This window comes from Gavialis gangeticus, unplaced genomic scaffold (genome assembly GCF_001723915.1).
Source record: "Gavialis gangeticus isolate Ggan-Ray unplaced genomic scaffold, GavGan_comp1, whole genome shotgun sequence".
Taxonomy (NCBI): domain Eukaryota; kingdom Metazoa; phylum Chordata; order Crocodylia; family Gavialidae; genus Gavialis; species Gavialis gangeticus.
Genome location: NW_017729018.1, coordinates 3863182 through 3890947, shown reverse-complemented (window position 1 = coordinate 3890947; position 27766 = coordinate 3863182). Strand labels below are relative to the sequence as shown.

The 27766-nt window shown below is 52.7% G+C and overlaps 1 protein-coding gene across 7 annotated transcripts in view; it reads left to right on the top strand.

Moving 5' to 3' along the window:
* TJP3 (tight junction protein 3) overlaps positions 1 to 27766 on the top strand; it is a 49956-nt gene that overhangs the window by 12913 nt on the left and 9277 nt on the right. For 3 of the 7 annotated variants that reach the window (XM_019513259.1, XM_019513260.1, XM_019513263.1), the window contains exons 2-10: positions 12347 to 12403; positions 13136 to 13260; positions 14113 to 14215; positions 16460 to 16970; positions 19667 to 19770; positions 25131 to 25293; positions 25991 to 26081; positions 26693 to 26757; positions 27603 to 27681. In XM_019513259.1, the coding sequence (XP_019368804.1) occupies positions 12356 to 12403; positions 13136 to 13260; positions 14113 to 14215; positions 16460 to 16970; positions 19667 to 19770; positions 25131 to 25293; positions 25991 to 26081; positions 26693 to 26757; positions 27603 to 27681 (1289 nt within the window). In that variant the 5' untranslated portion in view covers positions 12347 to 12355. Of the gene's footprint in view, positions 1 to 3902; positions 4210 to 5179; positions 5418 to 12178; positions 12262 to 12346; positions 12404 to 13135; positions 13261 to 14112; positions 14216 to 16459; positions 16971 to 19666; positions 19771 to 25130; positions 25294 to 25990; positions 26082 to 26692; positions 26758 to 27602; positions 27682 to 27766 lie in introns of those variants that run through there. The other 4 variants (XM_019513264.1, XM_019513257.1, XM_019513261.1 and 1 more) reach the window with 4 other exon arrangements.

Here is a 27766-nt window from a genome sequence, read left to right as displayed (position 1 = left end):
CTCCTGGCTGAGCTAGAAATAGACAATGGGCGTCTGGACAAACAGGCATGGCCTGTGCCAGCCATCCTTGAAGCCCATCTGTCCAGCACAGCCTTCCACTCTGCCCGCAGAGCGCAACCGCCTTGCTTGGGGGAGCAAGGCTTCTGCCTGGCAGCTGTGCCTAGGTGCTCTTGAACTTTCTGCAGGCTGCCACAGCGCACGCAGCAGCTGGCACTTGCCCAGAACGCACTGCCCGTCCTGGCGGCTCAGCTGCCGCAGCAGAGTCCAGACGGAGCTGCTTGCAGCACCAGTGCAGCGGCTCTCAACCTCATTGAACTTGGAGTGCCTTTTGCTGGACTTGTCAATCGAGTGGCACCCAGTTTCCAAACTGAATTGATATACTACAGTGCTTGCAGAAGGGCTGGGCTGTGGGGGTTGGGGATCAGCCAGGCAGGTACAAGACTTATCACTTCACACCATACTTATCTCCTCACACCTCGCTGCACCCTTCAAGGGATCTAGGCACTCCTGGGTGCCCTGGCAGCCTGGTTGAGAATCACTACATGAGGGTGTGCACATTTTGTATTAAAATATTTTTCTATATATATGTATAGACTTTATATATATATATATATACACACACACACACACACACATCCTCTATCATAAACTTTCCATCACGCATCTTAAACGGAAGCCCGCGCTGCCATTACAATAAATGCACCCACACCCCTGCGCACCCACCCTCTACCCTCCGCTAACCCAAACGCAGTCCCTTAGTCCAAGCCCCAATTGGGGGTTTACATTCTCAGTTCATTCACTGTCCTTGTCGTGGTTGCTGTCACTGAGCACTGTGTTACTGTGCCCATGCCTTGGTGATGGCACCTGTTGCCTGCCACCAGATCTCCCAGCAGCTGAGTATGGACATAGCCTCCCACTCTGGCTCTAACCACCTTTATGGTTATGCTGCCTTTATGATTCAATATGTGAACAAAACTATTCCCCTAGAGTGCAGCTGCCCCCTGCCTCATTTTCCCACTCCTCGCCTTTGCACGTCTCCTTGGCCTTCCAAACATCTGCAGTGCCATCAAGCAGACAGGCTCCTCCTGACTGTGTGCCGGAGCGCATGGCAGGCCTGGGCTCTGAGCGTGCTGGTTGGTGTTTCTTCTTACCTTGGGGCTTAATCTGGCTGGTTCTTTGTGTGCATCTCCCAGGATAGCGGTGCCCTTGTCCCCCAGGTGGTCACTAACATGGCCACAGTCTAGAAGTGTAAAATGAAAAGGGCTGCTGAAGAACAGCCACTGAAACAAATGCCCCCTGCCAGTTGCCCAAAGAAGCATTGCCCCAGAGCAGTAGGCAATGGGTTGGGCCCACGGATTAGGGAAAAGATGAGTGTTTGTGGCTAAAGCCTAAAACTGGGTGATGTGGGTTACATCCCTGGTTCTGCCATGGATATGCTGTGAACCCTTAGGGTAGTATAAGAGTGATGTGGTAGCCATAATGGTCCAGCAATGATGCAAAAGGCAAGGAATCCTTAGGGAACATATTCTGTCTCCCTTTTCCCCAAGTGTGAATCAGCTGTCAATGTCTCACCCAAGAGCTGATTTCATGTCAGTTATTCTACAGGTCCTGATCCACTTGCTAAGTCACTTAAAGGTGTATTTTCCATTTCCTGCATAGGAGTATTTCATAAATTCTTTCTGGTGAAAGCTGCTTTCTAAATGTGAACTGTTACTGCTTTTTTGAATATCAGTGTTCTTCCTGGCCAGCTCTGTTCCCTGGTACCAAGGAAAGCCTGAAACTGGCTGTATTTGTGGCTGTAGCAGAGAAGGAAATCTCTGAAATTTCAAAAGACACCATAAATACTTAAGGCATAATTAATCTGTGAAACTCATTGCCACAAGGCTAAGATCTTAACAGGATTAGAAAACAAAAAGGGCGAGGACACAATTAGCACAATTAGGACAATCAATTTTAGAAGGGACAGAAACCTTCCAGCTTGAAAGCAAAAGCTAAAGGGATAAGAGTGCCTTGGGGGCATAAAAAGGGGGAGCTGATGCCCCATCTAATCTAGACTAGAGCATTTGGTACTGCCTGCATTTAGAGCAGGGGCGGGCAATTGTTTTGGGCCGAGGGCCGCTTACTGAGTTTTGGCAAGCCATCGAGGGCTGCGTGACAGGCAGCCAGGGGCAGATAAATATTCATTTTCTAAATTTTTAGAGGCCCCGAGGGCTGGATAGAACGGCCTGACGGGCTGCATTTGGCCCCCGGGCCACATTTTGCCCACCCCTGATTTAGAGGCAGGATGCTGGACAAGCAGGGGAATCAGCTGTGCTTAGGAGACAGTTACCTTTGGGACAGAGGGAAAGAATCAACTCCCGGGGGAACTCTCTGCCTACAGCTCTGTGTGCTCCGTGTTTCCTTTGACCTTGCCGTCTGTATCAGACACAGGGAGGCGTGTGTGAGAGCAAATTGAGAACAAAGCGCTCTGCTGCACAGGTTTCAGCCAGAGGAGCTGCAGGGGAGGAGGGAGCAGCCATGTGACAATAGGTAGCTATGTTGCTTAATGTCTTTCTGGAAGGTGCTCAGTACCGCAGCCAATGGCTAGAGCGTGCAAACCCAGGAAGACTGGAGCAGACCGCGTTATGGCAGCTCCTGTGTGTTCGTGCTGGCCTTGGGGCTGTTTGTCATCCTGTGCTTAGTGCCAGCACTGCTCTATTGCCTTAAAGTGTAAACACTGCCTGCAAAGTCTCAACATGATGCAAGCCAGGGCAGGAGACGAGGCCAGTGGCATGTGTCGCTCAGCGAGGTGCATCTAAGCGTGCTGCGTGTTAGATGAATCCAGGCAGTGCCCCACACCCTTTGGCCTGAACAAGGAAATGAGGGGCGCCTCTTTCCCTTGATCAACCTGCACCGTTTTGCCCTGCTAAAGCCAGAGGTACAGGATCACTGTGGGAGCAGGCAGGAGATGGGAGCCCATAGGAAAGGGGAGAGGCCACCTGATCTGGAGGTTCCCAAACTGCAAGCTGCAGAGATAATTGCTCCTCCCTCCTTCCAGATGCTAATATGCATTAAAAGGAGTTATACATTCCTGGAATACTTACCTATCATTACTTGCCATCTAAAACATTGCTGACTTTTGCCACAGCATAGCTGGGCTGTTAGGTGGGGCCGCCTGTTCCTTGATGGCAGAGGGAGGAAGGTAGCCGGTGTGATCCTGAATGGGAGGGGACGTGCCTGCAAATCTGTCTGGGCTGAAGCATGGCCTGTGCTCTGGCGTTAATCCCTGGCCTGATCTATGCAAGTCATTCTTGCATATGGGAGCATAAGTGCAGGACACTTATGTAGCTCTTTTCATGTGGGCCGTGAAAGCAACGCACCCATGTCTGTGAGCATGCGCTGCCGAGGGGGGTGGCAGCCATGGGTTACGATTCCAGTTGTCTGGATGGGGAAGAGAGGCTGAGTGTTCGCCCAAGGGTGCAGAGCCAGGGGCTCTGACCCACACACTCACGTTCTTCCTTACAAATATAAACTTCCCAGAGCCCTGACGCTGGCTCGTGCTGCAGTCACTATTGAAGCTGAGGTGGAGTAAGTGCACCTTATACAGAACCGGGACTGTGTCCTTCATTAGTTTGCTGGCACAGTGGCAAAATCTGTCTTTGCTCTGGATTTGCTTTTGCCCCCGACGGCTGCTGCCTTGAAGAAATCAACTCCAGAAATCTTTTCCTGCACCCTGGCTTCTGGGCCGTACCTGACCTCCCTGCAAGTCTCCTTAGCCAGAACTGGTTCCCTGGGCTAGCTGCAGGGAAACCCTGGTCTGGATTTCTTTTGCCAAAGGAGAATGGCTCAGATGTAGGAGCCTGGCTGGAAGGCACTCTGCTGCCTGGCAGAGAGCACCTGAGCGCATTGGCTTTGCCTGGAATAGGTGTGCCTCCCACCTCGCTGTGTCAGCAGGAGGTGGGGCTGGGGGCCAGCGGAGGAGGTGGAGCAGCAGGTGTAAGTCCACATCTCGCTGGGAGGAGGAAGAGCAGATTTGAAGTGCCTGAACTTCACTGAAAAGAGAAAAATCTCTCGGCCTCTGCCCACCTGCTCTGAGAAGATAATCTCCTTCGGTGCCAGGCACACCTGGGCTCCTTGTTCTTTCCCGGGTGAAAGCGAGCGAGGCACAGCGCTGCCCATGGGAGCAGCCAGCGGTCCGGGCCTCCGTGGAACATGAACGTGAGATTCCAGGCAAGTGTCTCTGTCTATCCCAGCAGGTGCGCGTGTCTGAAGAAGGCACTTCTGCGCAGGTAGCTTTGCGTGCCCCATACCGAACAACGGCCAGTGGAGCGGGGGAACGGGCTGCAGGGATAAACCTGGTAACTTGCCTCCACAAAGGATGAGAACCGTGGGGTGAGGAAACCGCCTGGTCTAAGGGGAGGTGGAGGGAGAGGTCCGTTTCCTCTGCAATGTCGCTCTCTTTGTGGGTGTCAATGAGACAGCTGAACCCCTTGGCTCTCTGCAGGGGGTTAGTGCCCTTAGCTTCTTTTACAGCCCGTGAACTTAGTGCTGGGAAAGGAAACTGCGTGGGGACGGAAGTACCCAGAGCAGATACAAAGCAGCGACAGGGCAAGCGTCTCTTACACGCTGTCCCCAGCCGTGTGCTTCCCCCACGATCTAAAAGACTGCAGGGCATTCGCTGAAATGACTGTTGTGGTGGGGTCGCTGGAGGGGGATGGATTGAAACCCAACCCATTTCACGTCGAGCCAGTGGCAGCAGCCTCTGTTCGTGATCACCTTGCTCTGAATTGTACCAGCAACTTGTTGATGTTTCTTTGAGGTTCGGAGCAAAGGGGCCGGAAGCACTCCTGTGTTCCTGGGAAAAGTCCACTTGCTGCCTATCTTGCTCCCCTTAGGTTCCTCTCCAATGCAGGAATAGAGTAGGCCTCTGAAAGCTGCCGTTTACGGTGGCTGTGTGGTTTTGCTTCTATATGAATGTGCCATCCTATCACTTTTCATGCTGCAACCTGCCGAAGGTTGATGTTAATCATACACAGACTTGGGCGATGTATTTTGTATTCCCGTCACACTGCGTTAGCTGCTTCGCCACTCCATTGTTCTCAGAAAAGCTGTGCTTGGGTGGAATGACTTCTTCGGACCTCGGCGTTCTCGTGGAGGCACCGGTTCCCCTGCAGAGGGACGCTTTAATTGAGCCAGAAAAGTAGATTTAAACCTCCTCCAAGTTGGGCATTTTAAATCTGCAGCCGTCGTTTTGGCTCGCTCTCTTCTTGCTGCACCATTTCACGTGCCGTTGGCAGGGTATTAACTGCATCACGGCACGGGTGTACTCCTGAAGCAGAAAGCACGATGACACAGGCCTTGGAGGCACTGGTTTAATTGGGCTGTGCGTGGTGGATTTCGATCCTTCCCTCCAGCTGCTGGAACGGGTTTTTTGTCGGGTAGGCTTTTTGTTTACGGCGTGTTTTAGCTTTTCCTTTCTCGAGGCAGCTGGATGACTTCCCTGCTCAGATTACTATGAGGATTCCTCCTCTGGGGTTCTTGGAATGTCTCTTGCTGCCAAGAAACCTGGTTAAGAAAGGCTCCTTTCAGAGGAGCAGGACGGCCAATCTGCCTGGTTTGGGCTGCTTTTTTCTCGTCAATACAACAAGAGTTTGGACTCTTGCATCGCCATAAAACCCCTGTAATTCCACTGGTCTCAGTGAAATTGTCCCAGTGCAGAGCAGAGAGCCAGACCCTTGGTGTTTGTGTGGGAGCTAACGATGGCTCCACTGCGAGCGACCACCGGCAGTGGCAGCTGGTTTTCTGGAAGCTGCGATTGCTCCGTGCGAGGCTGGGAAAGGGAAGAATGTGTGGCAAGGGTGGTGTCCAGGGGTCAGAGGCTGCTGTGAAGGATGGGCAGGAAGTGGGAGATCTCCGGACTTTCCCCTTTCTCTGTTATAATTAAAGCGCAGGATCGTGGGGATGGGGAAGAGGCTGGGGTCTCACACGGTGCAGCAGCATTTTCCACGCAGACCTTAAAACATTTATTTTCTCTCAGTTCAGACCGGCGCCACTCCCTTCTTGCCCAGTCTCAGGCCTCCTGACAATCCTATCCTAATCCCTCGTCATAAATAAGTCTGATCAAAGTTCTTTGACCAGCGTCTGATCATCATCTAGGTTTTGTAGGTGGGGCTATTAATTAAGATCTGTAACTCAGAGTATTTAGATACTCCGGATTGTGATAGTCTTGAGACAGCGGGTGTCAGGGCTGTCTCTCATAATACCCTTTGAATATGGACATGCTTTCTCAGGGTCCAGTCTGCTCCCCACTTGCAGCCAGGCTGGGAAGCTGCCTGCTTCTGCTGCACTTATTCTTGGATTCCTGACCTCTTCGTGCTCTTGAATTGTGCAGCGGTGCACTGTGCCATGGGGCGGTGTATGGGACTTGGACTGAGTGATCTGGGTGCTGTTTCTCAGCTTGTCATTCCTTGGGGTTTGGATAATTCATTTCACTACTCCATACACCGCTTATATGCCTATAATAGGATGAGGATCTTTGATGGACCGACATGCAGCTGGAATTGCCATACGTACTGCAGGCTGGCTGACTTGCATACAGCCGTGATATCCCTTCGTAACTGGAACATACGTTGATCACTGTGCCACAGATAATAAGCCAGGTTATAAGGGGGTCACCCGCCTGACTCGGGGAAAGCAAAGGAGTGCTGCCTGGGAGCTGCAGCAAGTCTTGCCTTGGGGGTCCCTCCCCCTGGCTGGGCCAGAGAGGAGGTCTTTAGTAAGGGGTGATGCTAATTAACTCCTGCACTTGCTGCTATTTTGGTTCCTTTTCTGACTGGGTCTCTTCCACGGAAAGGGGTATGTTGATTTTGGCTCAGAGTTGCAAACAGCACAGAACTGAAGGGCTTCACAGGCTGCAGCTGAGCCTGCAGAGATGGAGAGTAGTGTAGTGGCTTGCAGTGCCACTCACCTGGCGGTGTGGCTCTGAATAAACCCTGCTAGGTTCCTCTCTGATGCAGGCATAGGGTAGGCCTGGGAAAACTGCTGTTGCTGACTGACCAGAACCAAACAAGTCCCTTCCTGTATCCTGGCCAGCAGCTGAGACCGCTAGATTCCCAGAAATCAAGGCCTGGGTGTGCCCACATACTTGCCAGTCCTGCCAGCCCCTTCAAGGGGTTACCAGCTCAGCTTGTTGTGGTTGCATTTTTAAAGTGGCGTGTAGGGAAGCTACAAGGAGTGGGAAGGGAGGGAGAGGGCCGGCGTCCTCTGGAACGTGCTCTGCTAAACCTGCTGGCACTGCCTCTCCTCCAGCGGCACAGTTCGGCGCCCAAGTGCTGGTGTTAATTGTTCCATAATAAGCAGAAACTGATGCCTAGACAAAGTCCTGGTGGAATTTGCTGGCCTCTTGCTTCCTCCTTGCAGTGACAGTTCTCCTTCAGGTTTTTCCCATCCCCTCTGCTCCTCTCCAGACCCCTGTACAGCTGATTCTCTCATCTGAGATTTCCTTAGCGCACACAATACATAACCCAGGCTGAAGCAGGCTCCTTTGAATGGGAGCATCCTGTTCCCGTCAGCCTTGCCCATCTCTAGAGTCTTTCTGCCTAAAGACTTGGTGGGTGATGATTAATGACCTCTCATAATCCGTCGTTGCAGAGGTAAAATCTCTATCTTAAAATAGGGGAAACCGAGGCATAGATGAGCAAAGTGAGTTAAGGTCAATGGCTGAGTCGGGGTAGAGCTCAGGACAAAAGCTCTAACCATTAAACCAGGGGAGGGCAATTATTTCGGGCGGAGGGCTGCATACTGAGTTTTGGCAAGCCATTGAGGGCCACATTACAGGCAGCCGGGGCAGATATATATTAATTTTCTAAATTTTTAGGGGCCCCGCAGGCCGGATAGAATGGCCTGGTGGGCCACTTCCAGCCCCCGGGCCACATTTTGCCCACCCCTGCATTAAACACACTGGCTTGTTCTTTCTTGTCCTTAGATGACCGGTGTGAGAGAGGATATCAATCAAACAGGCTTGAAATAGCGTTTAACTAACCAGCCAGCTCTGTTAGGTTTCTCACTATTCAATGTCCCTTAGCTATAGAACAGACTGAGGAATTATTAATGATTTTTAATATTAGTAATCAAAACAGCTTTTCCAAAGTAACCAAAACAGTATTAGTAACCAAAACCAAGCAACTGTTTCAAAACAAACACTTCCCAAGAGGGAAATCCATTTGGTTAGTTCACAGACTCATTGCTATCTTGTTATAATGACAGGCTTTTATCCCAGTTCACTGAGCAGATGATGTCTTGATACTAGGTAAAACTCTGGATCCTTATATGTATTTCAATCAAGTTTACATGCAAATGGAATTAATGAGATTGTTTCTGCCATGGTGGCATTTGCAAGTGATAGGAAAGCTCCTGGATTGGCCAAGCAGTGGAGCTGGGTGGTATTTCTGTGCTTAGAGGTAATGGAGAGCTACCTTGGAGGTCTGAGGGGGGTGCTTGCAAGCTAGGTTTTGCCCCTTCTGCGTGCAGCACCACTGCATGCGGTGCCCCCAGCAAAACAAAACTAATCCTGTGAAAAACCAGCAGCTAATCCTGTGAAAAATTGGCAGCTAATCCTGTGCTTTTTAGTAAAGCACTAGAACAAGTTACCCAGAGAGGCTGTGGAATCTCCATCCTTGGAGATTTTTAACATACCTGGCTAGACAAAGCCTTGGCTGGGATGATCAGGGCTGGCCCACAATTTTTGGGGGCCCCCAATCCATCAAGATCAAAATTGTGGTTAATTGCAGTATAAACTCACCGAAATAAAATACTCCGGGGTGGCTGCACACTACAGGGGGTGCGAGGTAGGAGCAGCACGTGTTGGGGACACCTGAGTTCCCTCCCTGGGGCCGGGGCCAGGGCTGGGGCCAGGAACTCCTCCCCTGCTTGGCCAGGAAGGGGCTCCCTGCCTGCACCGAGCCCTTTAAACGTGGCGCAGGTGGCGGGGGGCAAGTGGGGCACAGCCCCTTGGCTGCAGGGCCCCCTGCGGCCGCAGTTTCTGCAGGACAGGACGGGCCAGCCCAGGGGATGATCTAGGTGGGGCTGGTCCTGATCTGAGGAGGGGGTTGGACTACACCTCCTGAGGTCCCTTCCAACCCTCATTTTCAATGACTCTATGAAGCTGTACTAAATTCTCTGGAGTTCACCTGGGCTTTAGGAAGAGATGACTAGCAGGGTGTGGGGCCGGGGGTAAATCAGCCCGTGCAGGGCCCGGATGCGACGGCGGTGGGGTGGGGTGGCGAGCGGCCAGACGCAAAGCCAGTCCAGCTCCACAGGGCCCCCCAAAGCGCAGGGCGTGGGGCAGTCGCCCTGATTTGTGTCCCCCCCCGGGACGGCCCTGACTGTAGGTACTTGTCACTCACCAAAGATTCGGAGAAGCAAGCGGATTCGAAGCTGCTTCCTGCTTTTACCCCCAAGAAGCTGCCGGTTCCCTCAGCCACTCAGATGGTGTGTTTTTTTGGGTTTTGTTCCCCCCTAAGATCTCTGAAACATTTGCTACTTTTTTTTTTTTTTTTACCACATCTATTTTTCTGAAGGGAAGTAGTTTCCATTGACAAACATTAGTAGGCAGAGCTGATGATGCATTTTTCCAGGCCCTATGAATGGTTTAATATAACTTCAGGACAGCCCTTGGTGGTGGAGCGCTAGTGCCCAAGGTGCATGTGAGTCATGCAGAGGGTTTAACTCTGGAACGCCCCTTCTGAGAAGCATTTAGCTTGAGTAAACAGTACAGGTATAAGCCATTTTACTGCTTGTCTATGAGAACTGGCAGGAAAGTGGGTTGTCCAGCTCAGCTTCAGCTTGATGACTACTTTCTTTAGGGAGCCTTCCTACAGCTGACTGACCCATGCTATTAGGCCAGCTGGATTCTTGTTCTCTCTAGATTTTGCAGGGGTCTCTGTACACAGGACTTAAAAATGCTTGCCAGTGAAAATACAGTCCTTTTTATCAAGCAGGGAGCTCCTTGCTCTCCTGCCAAGCAAAAGTGTCCTGTGCCTCTTCTGTATGGTCTTTTGCAGTGTTGTACGGAAAGTCCCAGCATCCTGATGAAAATCATCTTGTGCTGTAGCAGCACGTGCAATAAGACCTGTTGGGCCATATGCTGATTATTTAGCTTGACTCAGTGCCAGCTTCCTCAGGTTGCTTTCTTGGGCCCATTTATGGGATGCCCGTGGGTTAGCTTTGCACCGGGGCTGCGCCCACCAGCATGTCAAGCTGTCTTCAGCAAAATCCAATACTCCATGTTAGAGCAGGGGCTTTATGTAAACTCCCTTCATTTGCCTTGGTGCTTCTATCCTTACTTAGTAGTCCATTATGCAGCCAAATAAGATAATTTGACTGACTTAGTTACCAGTGGCAGCTGAGTTAATAAAACCATGCAGAGACCCTGCTGTCCCAACACTGTTGCTCCCTGCACCAGCTGATGGGGTTAAGGGGATCACTGCCTGGGTATCATGCTCTTCGCAGAAGTGCCAGGCATACAGTTCATCACCCCTCCAGTTGTTTCACCCTTAACGTTTTGGTTGATTCGCTTTAAAGATTGTCCCTTCCAATCAGTTTTTTGATACATTGGTTTTTGTGATTCATGACAAACTCCTTGTACGTGGGTCTTTGGGAGAGCTGAGTTATGGTCATGTGCCCAGTTAAATAAAGTGTGGTCCTATCTCAGGGGTGGGCAAAATGCGGCCCACGGGCCGGACGCAGCCCACCAGGCCATTCTATCCAGCCCGCGGGGCCCCTAAAAAATTTAGAAAATTAATATTTATCTGCCCCTGGCTGCCTGTCATGCAGCCCTCGATGGCTTGCCAAAACTCAGTGAGTGGCCCTCCACCTGAAATAATTGCCTGGCCCTGTCCCAACTGTTGGCCATGTTTTGGGGGCAGCACCTAGCCAACAAAGCTGCTGGAAATGCAAGGGGGCTGGTGCAGAAATCCTTGGCAGCCACACTTTACCAGGACAGCTTCTTCCATCTCCCCTGGCCTCTTTCTCTGGTTTGGCCACCATCAATCCTTCCAGATGGTGGTGTATGCATGAGAGGTCACCCAGACCTTCAACACGTATGCTTAGGCAGTAGTATGAAGGAGCAGAGGCTGCCCAGACCCTCCACCCCCTCTTTAAGACAGAATCCAAAGGCCAGACTGAGTCCAGACATTTGGTGCCTTCATGGCTGTAGTTGTATAAGCATTCAGGAACTGAGCCCAGGTCTCTTGTGTGGTAGACAAGGATGCTACCACTGAATCACGGGGGACATCCCTGGCTTCTTTAGGATCTATTTTAAAATGCTGACACTGAAAGAAAAAGACAAGGAGAATAATAAAGTGGGGGTGGGGTGCCACATGCAGCCTTGAACTGTGGGAAGAGGGGCCCACAGAAGCCCCCGGGGGTGGGAGACTGAACCCTTCGTGTAGAGGTGGGTGCTGGAAGGGTACGCAGAGGTTTGCAGGGAGTTAGAGCTTCATCCTTTATCGAACCCTTATCTACCAGACTCCGCTTCCATACAAATGTATAGGCATAAATAAAAGTAAAAGAAGCCGTTCCCAAAAATGGGTTTGAGTTAAACCTGGCCTTCAAGTGCTGGAGTTGCCTGCTTTCCTGTGTGGAGCGCTTATGCTGCAGCCAAGGCCACAACTGCAGCCGCAGCTGGGCTAAGGTTCCCCTGAGCTACCTCCAGTCTGGGCAGCATCGGTGGTAGCAGCAGTTAGGACAGTGAAGTGGGCTCAGTTCACACCTCTGGGCCAGGCAGGCTCCCACAGCCCATGGTGAAGCTGTTTCAAGCATGTCATCACTGATTTTGTTGCCCAGACTGGCTGGAGTTACCCTGGCGTGGGGGCGCCTGCCTGTGCTGAGCCCCAAGGATCCTGGTGCTAACAGTATTGTTAACATGCTCCATATCTTCTGTACTCCTGCTGAACCCTGCCCTTGATGCTTTGGGAGTGAAGGATGCTTGTGCATTCTCTCATTTTATACAGGCCACATCCCATGTGGTGGGAGCTGGTATCTATTTGTGGAAGAATTAACACCCCTGACCTGGCCTGGACGCACCCTTAATAGGAGGCACTCCCCTCTCCAGTTGCAGCAGAGAGGCAGTCATTTAAATGTTAAAGGCTGGGCACATGGAACAAGAGGTGGGAGGAGGCAGGCTGAGATCTCTCAGTGATTGAGCACTTCTTGGAAGGAGGCTGCTAGTGCTTTTGCAGCTGTGATTCTTCTTCCCTTTTCGAGTGCACCGGCTGTAGAGAGGTATGAGGAGTGGATTTGCGCCATCTCTCTTTTCTGGGGCAAAAATCAAACATGGTTAATTGATTGCCTGTCTTCTTACTCCCAGGTTACAGACATGGAGGAGATGGTCATCTGGGAGCAGTACACTGTGACGCTCAGCAAGGTGAGTGGCATCCCTTTCTGATTCCTAGGGAAGTGCAGTTGAGGGTAGTAGCTTTATTGGGTAGGTGGCTGGCAGTGGCTTATCTTGTGAGCCTCCTGAATGAGGTGCCCCTCTGATGTGGCTGGGATTTCACTGATGAGACCCTTGTTGCCAAAGTAGGATAATGATGGTCATACTTGGGTGCTTCATCAGATTGCTTCACAAAGGTGCTCAGCATCATCCCAATGGTAGGGACGGAGAAACCGAGATACAGGAAATGGAAGTGTCTTGTCCAGCGTCCCCAGCAGGCAGCGACAGAGTCTGCAACAGAAATCAAGTCTCTTGAGTGTCAGTCCCCGGCTTTCCTGTTAACGTTAGCTGCCCCCCTGGCAGCAGGAGCCCCCTCAGAGTGTCTTGTTCATGCCACCTGGCACCCAGTGCTCTGCCTGCTTTCTTCTGGGCATTTCTCATGGGGCCAGCTGTGCATAAGCCTGGACAGTGTTGCCACCACCAGGTAGCCCCAGCAGGTCCCCAGGAGCGGTGTGCCAGCTGGGGATCCTGTCTTATAGCCCTGTGCTCTGACTCTCCTGACTCCAGAGGGCAGTTTCCTTGCACAAGTCAAAGGAGACTGTTCCCAGCAATGCCGTTACTGCTGCCCTCTGCCTCCTGCCCTCCCTCGTCTACCAGCAGCTGGTAACTCCTGATTCCAGCTCTGGCTGTGTTGTCTAACTGTGCATGTTTCTGTCGCATTAGGACCCTCGGAAAGGCTTTGGCTTTGCTGTCTCGGGTGGAAGGGACCGTCCCAGCGGTGTGAATGGGGACACCTCTGTCTTTGTCTCTGATGTGGTACCGGGGGGCCCAGCTGACGGCAGGCTCCAGTAAGTGAAAACGGGGCTGGAGGAATGTACTAGGGAAAGTCTTGTGACCAGAGATGAGGCTGAGGCTCCATGCTGGATTCTGGACTTCCCGGTCCCTGGGGTGTATCGGAGCTGGCTCCAGCTCAGTCAGTGGCCAGAACAGCCCAAATGCTTGCTGACCAATCTGCAGCTGTTAGTCACTATCCTTGTGCCCATTTCAAAGGTGGGGACGCTGAGGTACTGAGACTCTCAAGGCAACAGAGTGAGTTTGGCAGACCCTGGATTAGAATTTGAGAGGTTCTGGTTTTCTGTCATGCTCTAGACATGACGAATGAGGGTTGAATGCTGCCAGGGTTGGGAAACAGGTCGGCTGGGGTTACTAGTGTGGTGGGGGGAGAGCAGAGGCAGGAGAACTTGGGTCTCTTGCTAGGCAGGTTTACAAAAGCAGATCCCAGCTGCCAGACCCCTATCAGTGTCCGCTGGCTGAGGAACTCTGCCTCCCGCCTTACTCTGAGGCAGCCCAGCTTCCAGCAGTGGTCAGACTGGGGACAGAGCGGGTGGGTGGAGAGGAGTTAGGGTTGTGGATGGGTGAAGGTTAAAGGACATCAAGTGGCCTTGGTGGGGATCTGGCTCAGGGGAGATGCAGGCATGTGTGCTTGCCCTTTGGAGCGCATGTGAGGGTCACGCTTGAACTACAGAGCCAGCTGCAACAGCATCTGGCTCCCTGCAGCTTCCCGTGGCTGAGGGGCAGCTCTTAGGCATTTGGGGGTGCCATCACACTTGGGTTAGTTGTGTCTCTGCTCACAATGGCCCTGTGCCCTGCTGGGGGAGTGTTTCCCAGGGATCTGCCCAACCTAGTTCTTTCCTTTCCAGGGCAAGAGATAACATTGTTATGGTGAATGGCCTTTCCATGGAGAACGTGTCCTCCTCTTTTGCGATCCAGACGCTCAAAACCTGTGGCAAATTAGTCAACATCGTAAGTGTCCCACAGCCTGCTGGGGAGCGGGGCTGGTTTGGTTTGGTTTGGTTTGGTTTGGGCAGGAAGGGAGGCTGTTAGGGACCAACATAGATTCAAATTCTGCTGCCAGTGGCAGACAAGAGGGTCAAACTCAGCCTGTGGGACTGGGTGTAGCTCTACTGAAGGTTTGACCTCCCTCGCCTTTAGCTCAGATGTTGCCCTGCGCTCGAGTTGTCACACATGAATGCTCAGCTTCGAGTTAGCTGCCCCTTTTGGGGTGTAGGCTAAACCCACATTAGCTGAATCCATTGGCTGCAAACACAACCAGGGCAATATTGCTGTAGGCTAACTCCATTCGAGTGACACTCGTGCTCCAGTGCCTCCCTGCCTTGTCCAGAGGGGATTGCTCGTTCCTCCTACAATTCAGTGGGAAGAACTTCATAGAGCAGTGCAAAGAGGCATGAGATGTGCCCTGGAAGACCTAGTGCCATGCATAAATAAGGGCAGGGCTACTGAATGCTGCTGCTCCAGCATGGCTGCTTTCACTCGAGCTGAGCTAACCTGGAGCATGTCTGTTCCACTCCCTCAGCCCCCCGGAGCGCACTGTGCAAAAACCTGGTCCCACTTGCACACTCCTGCTCATGCCAAACCTGGAAAGGAGGCAGCAAAGTTGTAGTGGGCTGTCCCCAACCCATACAGTGAGAGCAGTGGGGGCAGGACACCTCCACGCTGCCCTCACTTGCCTCCTTTCCAGGTCTGGGATGGGTTCAGAGAGGATGGGTGAGGTGGGACGTGCTTCTCGGTGCCCTTACGCTCTGAGGAAATAGCATGGAGGTGCCTGCGGAGAAGTAACATGACAGCTGATAGCGAGCCAGGCAAGTTATACCCAGACCTGGGTGGGATCCCACTAGGGGCCCACATCCTCATTTTTGTGGACTGGGAGACTTTTAAAGCTAAAAACTCCAGGTTTTTGTGATGTCACTTGTTTAGATTGACACTTCCTGGGCCCTGTTAACATGAGACCTGACTTGCAAGAATAAACCAGCATCTTAAATTACCGCAGGGCACTGATTCATTGCGAAGTTCTAGACTCGTAAGAGAGGATAAATCCAGGAATAACCCTGGGCAGTCACAGCTGGAAGCCAATTGCAGTTATTATGGGATGGCAAGCAGCAAACACCATCATTTAAAATAGCAGTGGAATTTAAATCACATGCATAATCAGAACAGCTTTTGAAAATCAGTGCATGAGGCTATGGCCTGGCCCAGAGCTGTTGCGAGACAAAGGCGATTCCATTAAAGGGTCCCAAGATGTAGCTCCCCAAGATGAGGTTCAAACCATGAGCTCTAGGTCCTGTGCTCAGACAACTACTTCCTGAGACAAGTGTTAGCAAAGCCTGGAAGGCCTCTACACATGGGGTGGGCAGCCCTCCACTGTCCTGCTCTCCTGAATAAATGCTGTGGACAAAGTGGCTCTGTGACCTGGGCTATTATTGCTGAAGCAGTGGAGCTGTGCGGCCCTGACTGGAGGGGGCGCACCTCAAGGATCCTGCAAGTTAAAGGCAGTGTTCAGTGCAGTTTGGAGCAGTGCACCACAGAAGTGCACCATGGTTCAAACCACGGTCGCTAAAAGGAATATTTAATCTAACGGGTAGCCCTTTGGGTAGCTGGGCACATATGACCATTGCAAAGCCATGGGCCAGCAGGGAGTTAAGACATGATGTTGGGAGTGAGTGGAGGAAAGGAAAGGGCAGTCAAGACACAAGCATTGGCAGAAGCTGGTGATCACCTCCTCTTCTTGTTTCCTTTTTATTCATGCATGGGGAGCAGTGCAGCAGATCTGGATCCCCATTTACTGACAACATCAGTACACCACCCTTTGGGTAGGGGGTATGACGACTGGACAGTTATACGGGTAAAAACCATAATGTGGAGGCTGTGATATCAGTAGAAAGGTGATATAAGCCAGTGTAGTTATTCCCCTTCCCCGAGGATAGCTTCCGGTAAACCAGCACACTTATACTAACATAACAGCAGCAACACTAGGTAGGGGCTTGTGTTGTTCATAAAGCAGTACTGTATCAGGGCCTTGGTTTCCACACCTGTCAGTTGGGGATAATGACCTTGTCCCATTTGAAGTGCTTGGAGCTCTGCGCTTGAGAAGCACTGTAGAAGTGCTTGGCTTGCCTTAGACTTAGGGGAGTTGTCTGTGTCTAGCAAAGCCAGGCTACTTTACCAGTCCAATCATCTTTCCACCTACAGACATTGAAGAGACCGAAGAAAATTCATCTTCCTGTTACCAAAACCAGCCAGCTGAGCAGTCAGCCGCTCCCTGGCAACTCTGTACACTCTGCCAACACTGCCCGATACGATTCAGATGGGGAAGACCAGGAAGACGAGCCATCACCACGGAGCCCAGGGAAAGAGTATAGGTATGACAGTTACAGCGGGAGCCGGCCCCAGGACGACATGGATTACAGTAGAGGGTACGATGGAGATTCCTCTAGTGAGAGGAGCTCGGGCCACTATCGGGATGACAGCAATTATCGGAAACAGTTGTCCAAAGGCAGAAGGAAGAGCCAAGATGGTGGCTACAGGAGGCACAGCCAAGATAGTGGTTCGGATTGGCAGAGGCCACAGTCTACCAATGGGTATGGCAAGGAAGAGGATGCCAATGGGCTGGCTCTAGTGTCTGGATTCAAGAGGCTGCCACGCCAGGATGTCCTCATGAAACCCATCAAATCGGTTCTGGTGAAGCGGAAGGAGAACGAAGGTAGGGAGCAACTCAAACGGAGGCTTCCCCATTTTTGCTTCTCACTCTCCCTGCCCTCCATCCTGTTAGATTGTACCACCCCTTTCTTGTAACCAGCACCCCTTTTCTTGAGCCCTTAGTTCCCACATGTGATAGAGGCTACTGAGTGAGTATATGGGAGGGACAGAGAAGTCTGGCTTGGATTTGGAGCTGCTGGCCTGCACTCCCTGCCCCCCCACTATCCCTGGGCCTCCCCCCAGCTCCTTGCTTTTGTACTTCCTTGCTAACTGCCCGCATCTGCCTCTGTTCTGCACTGCTTCTACCCCACCTTTCTGGGCACTTGGTGGAGGGGCAGGTGCTAGGGGGCATAGGCATAGAGGGGACAGGCAGAAGGAGAGCAAGTGGTGGCAGGCAGAAGGAGGCAGCAGAGGGCAAAGTGTGGGAGAGAAAGGGGTGGGGATCAGGCTGCTTGACTCCCCCCTGCCACTGCTCCTTTGTCTACTGTAGCAGTAGGAGGTATGAATTTAAGATGACCCTCTGTAACGGGGCCTTCCCAGGGCTGGTTTGACTTTGGCCTGCCCACATGTCTCTGAGGCGGACTAACCACCCACCTCTGTTGTCTGCCACGCCTTGATGATAAATGATTACGATGTTAGTCAGGTGGGAGGCTGCCCATTCTGAACCCTGATGTAAAGGGGAATATCCTCAGCTCCGTTCCACCCCTACACTGCATTCTGAGCCTCGCGGATGGTGTCTCAGGCAGCTAAACCCAGCTGTACCCTTCACCCCATTAGCTATGGTCACCTCTCTGGGATCTTCGGCTCCCCCTTAGGCCCTAGCCCTGTCTCAAGCCAGTTGGGATCCCGAGCCTCTTGCTCTCTGGGTATCCCTCGTGGTGGGACACCTTGGCCCTTCAACCCCTGCTTTGGGTCCTTGCCCCAACATAGACCAGTCGAGGTCTCTCGGGTCAAGTCTAAGCTGCATGCCTGCTTTTACCTTCACAACTCCACTGGACCAGATAAGCCTCAGACCTTTCAAAGATCTCCCCAGCCTGGGCTTTCCCCAGCCAGGACTGTGTGTGGGCTGGAGGTTATTAGGCATCCCTTACCCACCTTTCACCAGGGAGGTTCACGGTCCTGGCATTTCCTGGGGCTGCTGCGCCACTGGCAGTCCCACCAGGCCTACCTACCTTGGCAGGGTGCAGTTTTAGGTCATGACCAGGACCTGGGGCTTCCTCCATCCCCATAGCCCCAGCTCATACCTTCAAGGTGTTCCTGAGCCTCAGCTCAGCTGACTGATGTATCTCTCAGAAAACTGCTGCTTCACCCTATTTATAGCCTGATCTCAAAAATGGCCACCGCAGCCAAGCACCTGGCTGCTGCCTGCTCCAGCCCTTAAACTGGCAGGCACCAACAGTGCCCTGCTACACCCTCCAATAATTAAATTCTGTGTATGGAAAATTATAACAAACTAGCCAATTGCCCATCAAGAATGATTGATTGGTTGTTTTGGGGGTTTTTTTGAGGGGGGGAGCGGGTGAGGACAGAGCCCCATGTCCCTCCCTGTCCAGGCCCACTCCCCCACTCCACACCGCAGTGACAGGGGGAGGGCAGGAGCAGGCCCGGGTCTGATGTGGGGGATGACCAGGCCTGAGGGTGGGGAGAAAGCAGCCCACCTCAGCTGGGGGAAGGGGGAGGAGCACCAGGCCCAGGGCCGATGTTGGGGAGGGGGGTAGAGGGAGGAGGAAGAGTGGGTCCTGGCCTGAGGTGGGGGAGAAGGCCTGCTCCTCCCCTCCCCCTGCCGCATGGGGCTGGCTTCTCCCCCTCCCCTCCACCCACATTGGGTCTGCTCCTCCCCCCACCGCTACTGCTCAGCCTGTGTCAGCCCCGCAGGTGGCAAGGATGGAAGGGGGGAGGGGCGGTCCGAGGCCAGCGCTGGCCTTCCCCCCTTTCCCCCGCTTCATTGTCCCCACTTGCAGGGAGTGGGGGAGAGGGGTGCGAGGCCAGCACTACTGGCCTCACTGCTCCATCCCTTGTGTCCCCACCGTCATGGCGGTGCTCTGCTGCACCACTACCTCCTGTCTGAACGCTTATTCACACTCTGATTGGCTGTTTCAGTCAGCCAATCAAAGTACGAATAAAGCATTATGGACGGACAGAAAGTCAGACTAGGGCTTTTATAATATTCAAATTCATCGGCAGGCCAGGTTCTTTGAGTAGATGTGATATCTTTTATTAGACCAACTGAGCGGCTGGGGGGAAAAGTTCTTATCAAGCTTTCGGGCTCAGTCACCCTTCTTCAGGCACAGGGAGGCTCTGCTGGTCTGAGACTCTGAGGAATTCTCACTGGAGTCTCCGACCAGCAGACTCCCTGTGCCCGAAGAAGGGCGCCGGCGCCCGAAAGCTTGATAAGAACTTTTTTCCAGCTACTCAGTTGGTCTAATAAAAGATATCACACCTACTCAAAGAACCTGGCCTGCCTATGTCCTTAGAACCACACGGCCACAACCAAGAACCCAATACAAATTCCTAAATTTTCGACACGTAGAATCTAGTTAAATAAGGTATCACCCGGGGAGCTCCGCAGCAGACGTCATGAGGGTGTGGGGAGGTGCCTGTTGGGATCCATGGCCGATGGTAAGCTCTCAGCTTTGCACACCAGGTCTGGGATTCCTCTAGTCCCATCTGCTGAACCTTGCTCTTCTTCCTGGATTGCAGAGTATGGCTTGAAGCTGGGCAGCCAGATCTTTATCAAACACATAGCAGAATCCGGCTTGGCTTCCAAGGACAGCTCGCTGCAGGAGGGGGACCTCATCTTAAAGGTAGGTGGAGGACCAAAGGGACTGGGGTCAGCTTGTCCCTGATGCTGGAATGTTTCACTTCAGGGCCTACCACTGTTCCTGCCTAGATGACCTCTAGGGACATTTGGGTGCTGCCTGGTGAGCGAGTGAGATGCTATATTACACGATTCCCCGTCTCCCCACAGTGGTTTGTAGATGGGTGCTGTATCATCATTCCATCGCCTGTTAAGTTATTTGTTTGCCATTATGGCTTTGTCTGGACCAGGATTTAAAGGTGGGTGCGAGTGAGAGAGATCAAGCTGGTTAACAGGATTTTACCACTCCATGTTGCCTTGTCTCCAGGATGCACGCTGGAGGAGTCACGGGCATCTTCTACCTCTTTTCTAGTGTCTGAAATTTTACTCTTGCGGGAGTTTCACGCTCAAAGTCTATTGACAGTGGTGGGGCCCAACCTCTGTGATGTTAACTGCAGAAACCTCTGTGGTGGTATTGCCCTCAGAACAGCATAATTGGCTCACACGTGAGGGGTCTGCCTGCTGTGGTGTGAACCCAAAAGGCTCCGGAAATGGCTGAGACCTCCTGCCTGAAACACTGGAGAAAGCCTTGTAGGCCCAGTGTCCGTGAATGAAGCAGCTTTTGCACTGCTTTATCTGTTCTGGGAAGAGTGTGCTGTTCTGTTCATACAGTTAATGGGACAAGTGCTGGACGTGCTGGGTGCAATTCCTCTGACATAAAGGTGCCACATGCCAGCACAGCCTGCTTCTCTCTGCGCCTTTGTGCAGCTAGGCAATGCACAAGGAGAACCACCGGAGTAGAAATCCACCCATGCCCTAGGGCACTGCTCACTCAAAAGCACTCCTCTCAAAGTATACTTGAGACCAAAGCAAAGTTGAAAGATTTGTGAAGGCTCCATTAAAGAGATACCATGCAAAGCCTTACTGACAGAGCTGCAATCCATGCCGCCAAAGAGCCCTCGGGTGCATGGGTGTAACAGGCAGTGATTTTTCTTGCCTGCCCCAGGTTTTCCTTGCCTGGCACAGGGTGTCCCCCTGGGTGGTCTACACCAAGTGGAGAGGCACGCCCACTGGACAATGCATGCACAGCACTGGATTTCACACCCTTTCAGCTGGTTCCAATGAACTTTTGGTTCTGCCTACACAGGAAGCAGAAACAAAGTTAACCAGGGCTTTGTCTTTACTGCACAAAGGGCAGGTTTGCCATCCCATTAGCCAGCTACTTAGCTTTCCTGGGGCAGGTGATGTAAGAGTAATTTTGGGGTTTTGGAGGGGTGGGGGGGGATAGGAATGGTGGCAGTGCTCACCCCCTGGGCTCCAGAGCCATGCAAATGCAGGGGCTCAGGCCAGACCCTGCACCATTCAGGCCAGGGGTACTCAGCCCCTGCCCCTGGCCAGATCCAGCATGAATGAATCCATGGGGAGCCCAATGGGCTGCAGCCTTGCACACTAGATCAGGCACACAAGGTGGTGTGAGGCTTGATCCCAGTGTGTGGGGGTGGCACAGGGTCCCAGAGCCCAGTTCCAGCATGCAGGGTCAGATGGGGGTGGCACGGACACGCAGGGCTGGGTGGGGAAGCTTGGGGCTTTGGGGTCTGATCCCAGCATGCAGGGGCCAGCTGAGGCAACATGGGGTTGATCTGGATATGTGGACTCAGTCTTGACATGTGAGGCTGATCTGGCCCATGGACTGGCCCCGTGCCACTCCTCTGGCAGGGCGGAAAGGTGAGTGCAACAGATTTGGGCCAGTCCTGCGCTAGCTGTCTCATTTTCAAGTTGTGATCTAACCTCAGTCAGCTGCAAGTCTCACCTTGAGCTATTTCAGTGCAGGCTGTGGGCATGCAAATGTGAGAGCCTGCTGTTTAGATACCACTCAAGTTGGTTTAAAAAAACAAAGATTTTAAATTGTATTTAATTAGGAACCTTTTTTGCTCTGAAAAAGTCATTTCTCCCCCTTCTCTCTCTCCCCCCAGTGACTAGGACAGAAAAACAATTAGCCAATTTGTTTTAGTTTCTGTGCACAGGGCCTAAGACAACTTGTTGGATGTGGGGATAGGGATCAGTCTCTGTCTATCTCAGTTGACCTGGGATCAGGAACAGCAAGGTCAGATAAGAAGCTGGTGGGAGGAAGCAAAGCTAGAATAAAGAGGTAGGGTGGGGAGAGAATGAGGTTGGATGAGACGCCAGTGGCAGTGCGGGAGACCAATTCGATGAGGAGCTGGGAAGGGGTACTGGGACTGACTGAGCAAGGAGGTGGGAATGGAGGTGGGGCAACTGGGGCTTAGACTGTGAGCATGGACAAGGAGACCAGAACTGGCTGGGTAAAGGGGCTGGTATAAGAAGTTGGAAAGGGGAACTGGCTAGGCAAGGAGAATGGGCTTGTCATGCGGAGGTAGAAGAGGAGAAGAGACTGGAGCAGGCAGAAGAGTCTGTCCCTGCAGAGGACAAGCCCTTCCAGAGTCTGGGGTGGCACCTGAGATTCTGGAGCCTTGCTGCTGTCTCGCGGTCAGCGAATACCTGCGAAACCCACTGGACAATGTCTCCTCGCCTGAGAGATGACCCTAGGGGGGTGCACAGCCCTGGGCAAATCAGCCTGTGCATGGCCCCCTTAATGTGCGGGGCCGTGGTACCCCCGCATGGGGGCGGTCTCTGTGTTTTTTCTGCAATGCAGGGCTGAGCCGCCAGCTCCAGGAGGGCCCTGCAAAGCGCGGGGCCCAGGGCAGTCGCCCCGATTTGCCGTACCCTAGGAACGGCCTTGCCTCCCCCTCTCATGGCACTCTCTCCCCACCGCAGTAACATCCTCTATCAGCTCAGGTGGCAAAAGACGTAGAGAGAGGTTCCAGCTCGGAAAGCTGTGGGTGTTAAGATGGTGTCCCAGGACGGGAATTTGTTATGCTTGTTTGTGCAGTCTTTCATTTCCTCATGTGTGTTTATTTTGTTCCCAGATGTTTTTTTAAAAAGACTATTGTTAAGGTTTGTGAATGCAAATGCTCAAAGTTAGGTAATGCCAAGTCACTTTGCCTGTCTGTGCACATACCTTGTGATACAGTTTTCTATCGTATAATCACTTATTTTTCCCCCACAACATCCCTGCCTCGTAGCACGCTCAGTGAGCAGCTATTTGGTATTCAGCCAGTCCTGGTGTTTAACCAGTGGCCCCATAATATATTTCCATTTCCTTCACACTATTCACACCCAGCTTGGAGGAGAGAATCACTTCCTCGTGGACTGCTTCTGCAGCCTTTATTACTACAGTGTCAGAGTACTAAATAAATATTGCTGGGGACAGATCCAAGGGGTGTGGGGACAGAGTTGCGCCCAACTTCAGCTGTGTATAGCATGCATAGTGAGTTTTCTGAGCATATTGGCATTACCGTGCAACTCCTACTGGAGCTCCATGTGTGCGGTGGACAAAGATTAAGGTCAAAAGTTTTCACCACTCTTGGGTGCTAGGACCTGACTCTTTCAGTGCTTGACGTTTTGCAAAGCTGGATGTGTCAAAGCACCTATCACCTTGATTTAGTTGCAGCATGAATGATCAGTAGTTCGGTAAATCGGACCCCCGGGTATCAGGTTGGGTGCTAGACAATGAAGGACGCACAGTGGGTCCTGTTAGGTGACTTGCCCAGCATCATGAAGGAACTCTGTAGCAGAGGCAGGGATCAAATCTGCTTCTCCAGGGTGTTGGCTTTTCTCATTCACTGGACACCTTCAACTTGTCCAGCAAATGGGTCAGGGGTCCCAGGGGCAACAGTCTCCTTTGCTGGTCAGTCCTGATCCTTTTCATGGGATGGAGCTGTCGTGGGGATGAGTGAACTGAGGAGTCCTTTGAATCTAAAATCTCCATCTTCATAAAGAGTAGGCCTCCTGGTGTTTCCTAACACTGGGGGCTTCTCTCTGCCCCCTGACTGCTGCCTTTTTAATGCAGAGTTTGATGTGAGCGGTTTCATGCTGCAGCAGTGCTTAGGAACCTGTTGTGGATCAGAGCCTCCCACCCCACCACCTTTCTCTCCCCTCACTAGCCATTGCATGAACATGGATCAAAAACCAGGCTGTGTCCTGGAGATCTTGCCATCTCCTGCTGCGGCCGAGCCCTCAGTGAGTCTGTTGGCAGTAGTTTTCTTGCTGGTCCTTGGGTGCCAGGGTTTATCCCAAGCCTTTCCTTAGATGTAGCATTTCGAAGGGGCCAGCTGCCTCCTGCATCACCTGATTGCTGCAGATGACAGCTCTGCCTTGGCATGGAGGTGATGCTTTTTAGTGCACAAAAATGTAGGAGAGCTTTGTCTAAAGTCTCACTTCTCTGGGCAGGTGATATGGAAGAGGCAGTTACAGTTCTACTTGATCTGCAAGTACATTTTGCAGCTTGGGCATATCCAGGAGTGCTCCTTGTTGGTGTGATCAGAGGCCCTTCTTTTCCATGCGGAGAGATCCTTCCAGCAGCTCCTGGTCCCCGGCTTAAGTGGTCAGACTGGGAAGAGAAGAAGAGCAAGCCTGAGTGTGCACATGTGTGTATGTGCCTCCCAAGTACACTCATGCTCTAACAGCATCCTTTCCTCCTCACTCAACTTTCCCCTCCAGTTAGAAAGCCACAGTGATATTTCCCACCACCTTTGCAGTGCTTTGGAGGCCCTGAGTGAAAACCTCTCGAGCAGTGCTGGGGATTGTTTTCTTCTCACTGTCATCGATACAAATGACAGAACAAAGAGCAATGGTCTCAAGTTGCAGCAAGGGAAGTTTAGGTTGGATATTAGGAGAAAGGTCCTCGCTAGCAGGGTAGTGAAGCGCTGGAACAGATTATGCAGAGAGGTGGTGGACTCTCCATCCTTGAAGGTTTTTAAGACCCAGCTAGACAAAGCTTTGGCTGGGATGATTTAGTTGGGACTGGTCCTGCTTTGAGCAGGGGGTTGGACTAGATGTGACCTCCTGAGGTCCTTTCCAGCCCTCGTTTTCTACAATTCTAATATAGTATCCAAGAGTCTGTCCTAGCGCTCGAGGAGATTCATTTTGGCCTCGGACCTCCCCAAGTTGTCTCTGAGGAATCCCTTTCCTGGTTATGTGGTAGTTATGAGGAACTTGAGACAGCCTGGGCCCAGCCCCATTGAGTCAACAGCTCTGCCCTAACTTGGTAAGAGCCCTTATATAAGGGACTCTGGCTCTTAAAGTGGTGAGACCAGTTGCCTGGCATTGGATTTCTAATCTGCGAGCACTGGCTACAGGAATGGGAGATCTAGATTTTGGGATGCCATGATGTGTTCAGACTGCCCCCGCCACTGCTCTTGGCCGTTCCCAGCCCAAGGAAAGGCTCCTACGATGACCTCCTGCAGAGGGCAGAGGTGATAGCACCGTTCTAACTTTTTCCCTCTCTAGATCAATGGCATCACGAGTGAAAACATGTCTCTGGCTGACACCCGCAGACTGATTGAACGGTCAGAGGGGACGCTGACCCTGCTCGTGCTCCGGGACAACCGGCAGTTCCTGGTCAGCATCCCTGAAGTGAGAGACAGTGACAGTGACAGCTCGCAGATGGATGGTAAGGGGAGGTGCCAGGCCATGGGGAACAGCCTAGATGTCCATAGCCAGGGCATCAGAGGATTGGCAGTGCTGTTCGTGGCATCGGAGGTGGGAGGGAAGGTGCCATAGCTGCAATTGGGCTTGAACCCAAGGGTCATTGACTGAGTCTGCAGGGAGTTCAGACACTCTGATGGCTGTTGGTCACAGGTGGGAGCCCCAGGCGACTGCTGGACTCCACTAGGCAATCGTGGCACACTCTGAAGGGACACTAAGAAAAGTTTCCCTTCCTGGGTCAGACTGTCCCATCACAGAGCTGGTGCACAGAGGGGTTTTCTGCCCCGAACCTGGAAATGAAACTGGTTGGTGGCTGCTCCTTTGTAGCGCAAGCCTGAAGGTGAAAGCAATATTGCAAAAAATCATCAGACTTGGCTTCTAAAAGGAGACCATCGGAGAAATGGGTGGCAGGGCCACGTGCTCTGGGAACGCCTTGTCTCGGGTTGACGAGTGCTCCCATGGGGTTCTTGTGCTTGCTGCACCAGGGAGCAAGAGCCCTTCAGCCCTCACCATCCTCTGACTGCCTATTGGGTCGATCTGCCCTGCCGCAACCATCGGTTTGAGGGTCCTGAACAACTGCCCTGATGCACTTGACTCTGGAGCACCCAGCACCATGGCTTGGAGGCTTCCTAATGAGAATTTCTCCCTCCTCTTGGTTTTAGACATCTCGGACATCGGCTCTGAATTGTCCCATCTGCCCCCAGCAGAGAGTGCCCAGTGCTTCCCAGGGCCCCCCAGGATGAATTCACTGCCGTAAGCCTCCGCCTGTCTCTCCCTCTCCTCCCCCTTCTACTGTCTGTCTACCTTTCCGGCCTGGCCAGTGCCTTGGGAGGACCTCCCCTGCCAGCCCCTCAGCCTCATGGTTGAGCTTTACGCTGATATGCAAGTGAAATGTCCCGTCCCTCCAACAGTCTCCCAGATGGCCTGTTCCAATAAGGACAAGCTGGAGTCTTTCAGGTAACATTCACACTCCAGCTGCATCTTGAGCAGCCTCCCTAGCAAGGCTAGTGGTCATTGGATCTGGGCAGGGGAGCCCTGGATTTCATTTGGAGAGAGCACTCGCCTGGGGCTGTCTGGCAGGCAAGCTCTGTCTTCTCTCTGGCTGGGAGGTGAACAGAAACATGGGTCTGCTAAGGGCTTCTTGGTGGACTGGGAAGAGTCTGGAGCTGGTGCCATCAGGAGCCAAGTTGGGGGGGTGCTCTCATGCTGACCCATGGAGCACAGCTGGGCATGGGTCCACATGTCCAGCCTGACTGTCTGCAGCAGCTGCTGGAACAGTTTCTTTGGGTCAGGGCAGTCCTGTCCCCAGGAGCCAGCATGCTGCAGCAGCTCTTCTGAACTCTGTCACCTCTTGCTTGCTCTAGAGAGGGGAGACCGGGCAGCAGAGAGCCAGCGGCTGCCAGGCCAGCAAATGAAATGCCCATCTCAGGTGAGTCGTGCCTGCCCGGTGAAGCAACAAGCCTGTGGGCAGTGTCCAGCTCTCCCCCATTCATAGGTCCACGCGGCCTGTCACCAGGAGGCTGCTGGGTTGCATCCGGCCCAGCTCGCTAGTTCCTTTCTGCTGAGTGGTCACCGGAAACGAGCCCTGGCCGTCACGTCCCCAGTGTGACAGCAGGTTTCCAGTTGCCCTTGTCTTACCGGAGGGGTTGGGGTGAGGAGGTTATGGAGACTGAACTCCCGTGCCCCAAAAGGAGGTCTCTCCTGGCGAAGGATGGCTTGCCAGGGGATGGTGGGGCTTGGGATGTCTGTCTTGCCTCCGTCCTGCTGCATTGCTTGTGCAGATGAGCAGTGGTCTCCAGTCTGCTGCTTCACCAGACCTTGTGACGAAGGGCGCTAGCCCTGGCTCCAGACAGCTGGGAGTTGGGTCGCTAGTAGCTAGACCGTGTCTAGTGTCCCAGTGCAAAGTGACTGTGGTTGTCACCAGCAGCCCAGTGTGAGGTCTCCAGGGCTCTGGCTCATAGCTGCGTTGAGGTATCTCTTAGGCAGCCTTTCCATAGGAGCTCTTGAGATCTGTCTGCCATGTGGTGCTTCTGCATGCAGTTAAGCCCAGCAGCATGGGTCCTCCATTCGGGAACTGTCTCCTGAGCTTTCACCTCTGTGCTGCCTCCCACAGTTGTGCAGTAACAGGCTCTCTCTGCCCTCCAGAAGCCCCTCAGATGTCTCATGGTCCCCTACTTCTGAGTCTCCACCCAGCAAACCTACTGGGGTCCCCAGAGCAGCTTGAGCATCCTGGGGGGTCAAGCAAACTGTTTACTGCTTCATCTTCTCCTTCAGACTCCCCAGAGGCTGCTGAGGAGAGCGGCTGCAATACCACCTACGGCTCCCCCACTCCCAGAGCCAGCGAGAAGGAGGGGTGAGTTGCTGGCCTGAACTGGCCCAGCCTTGGGGTCCTCTCCTGCCTGCCTGGGACAGGAGCAGTTCTGGGCAGCCTCCTGCAT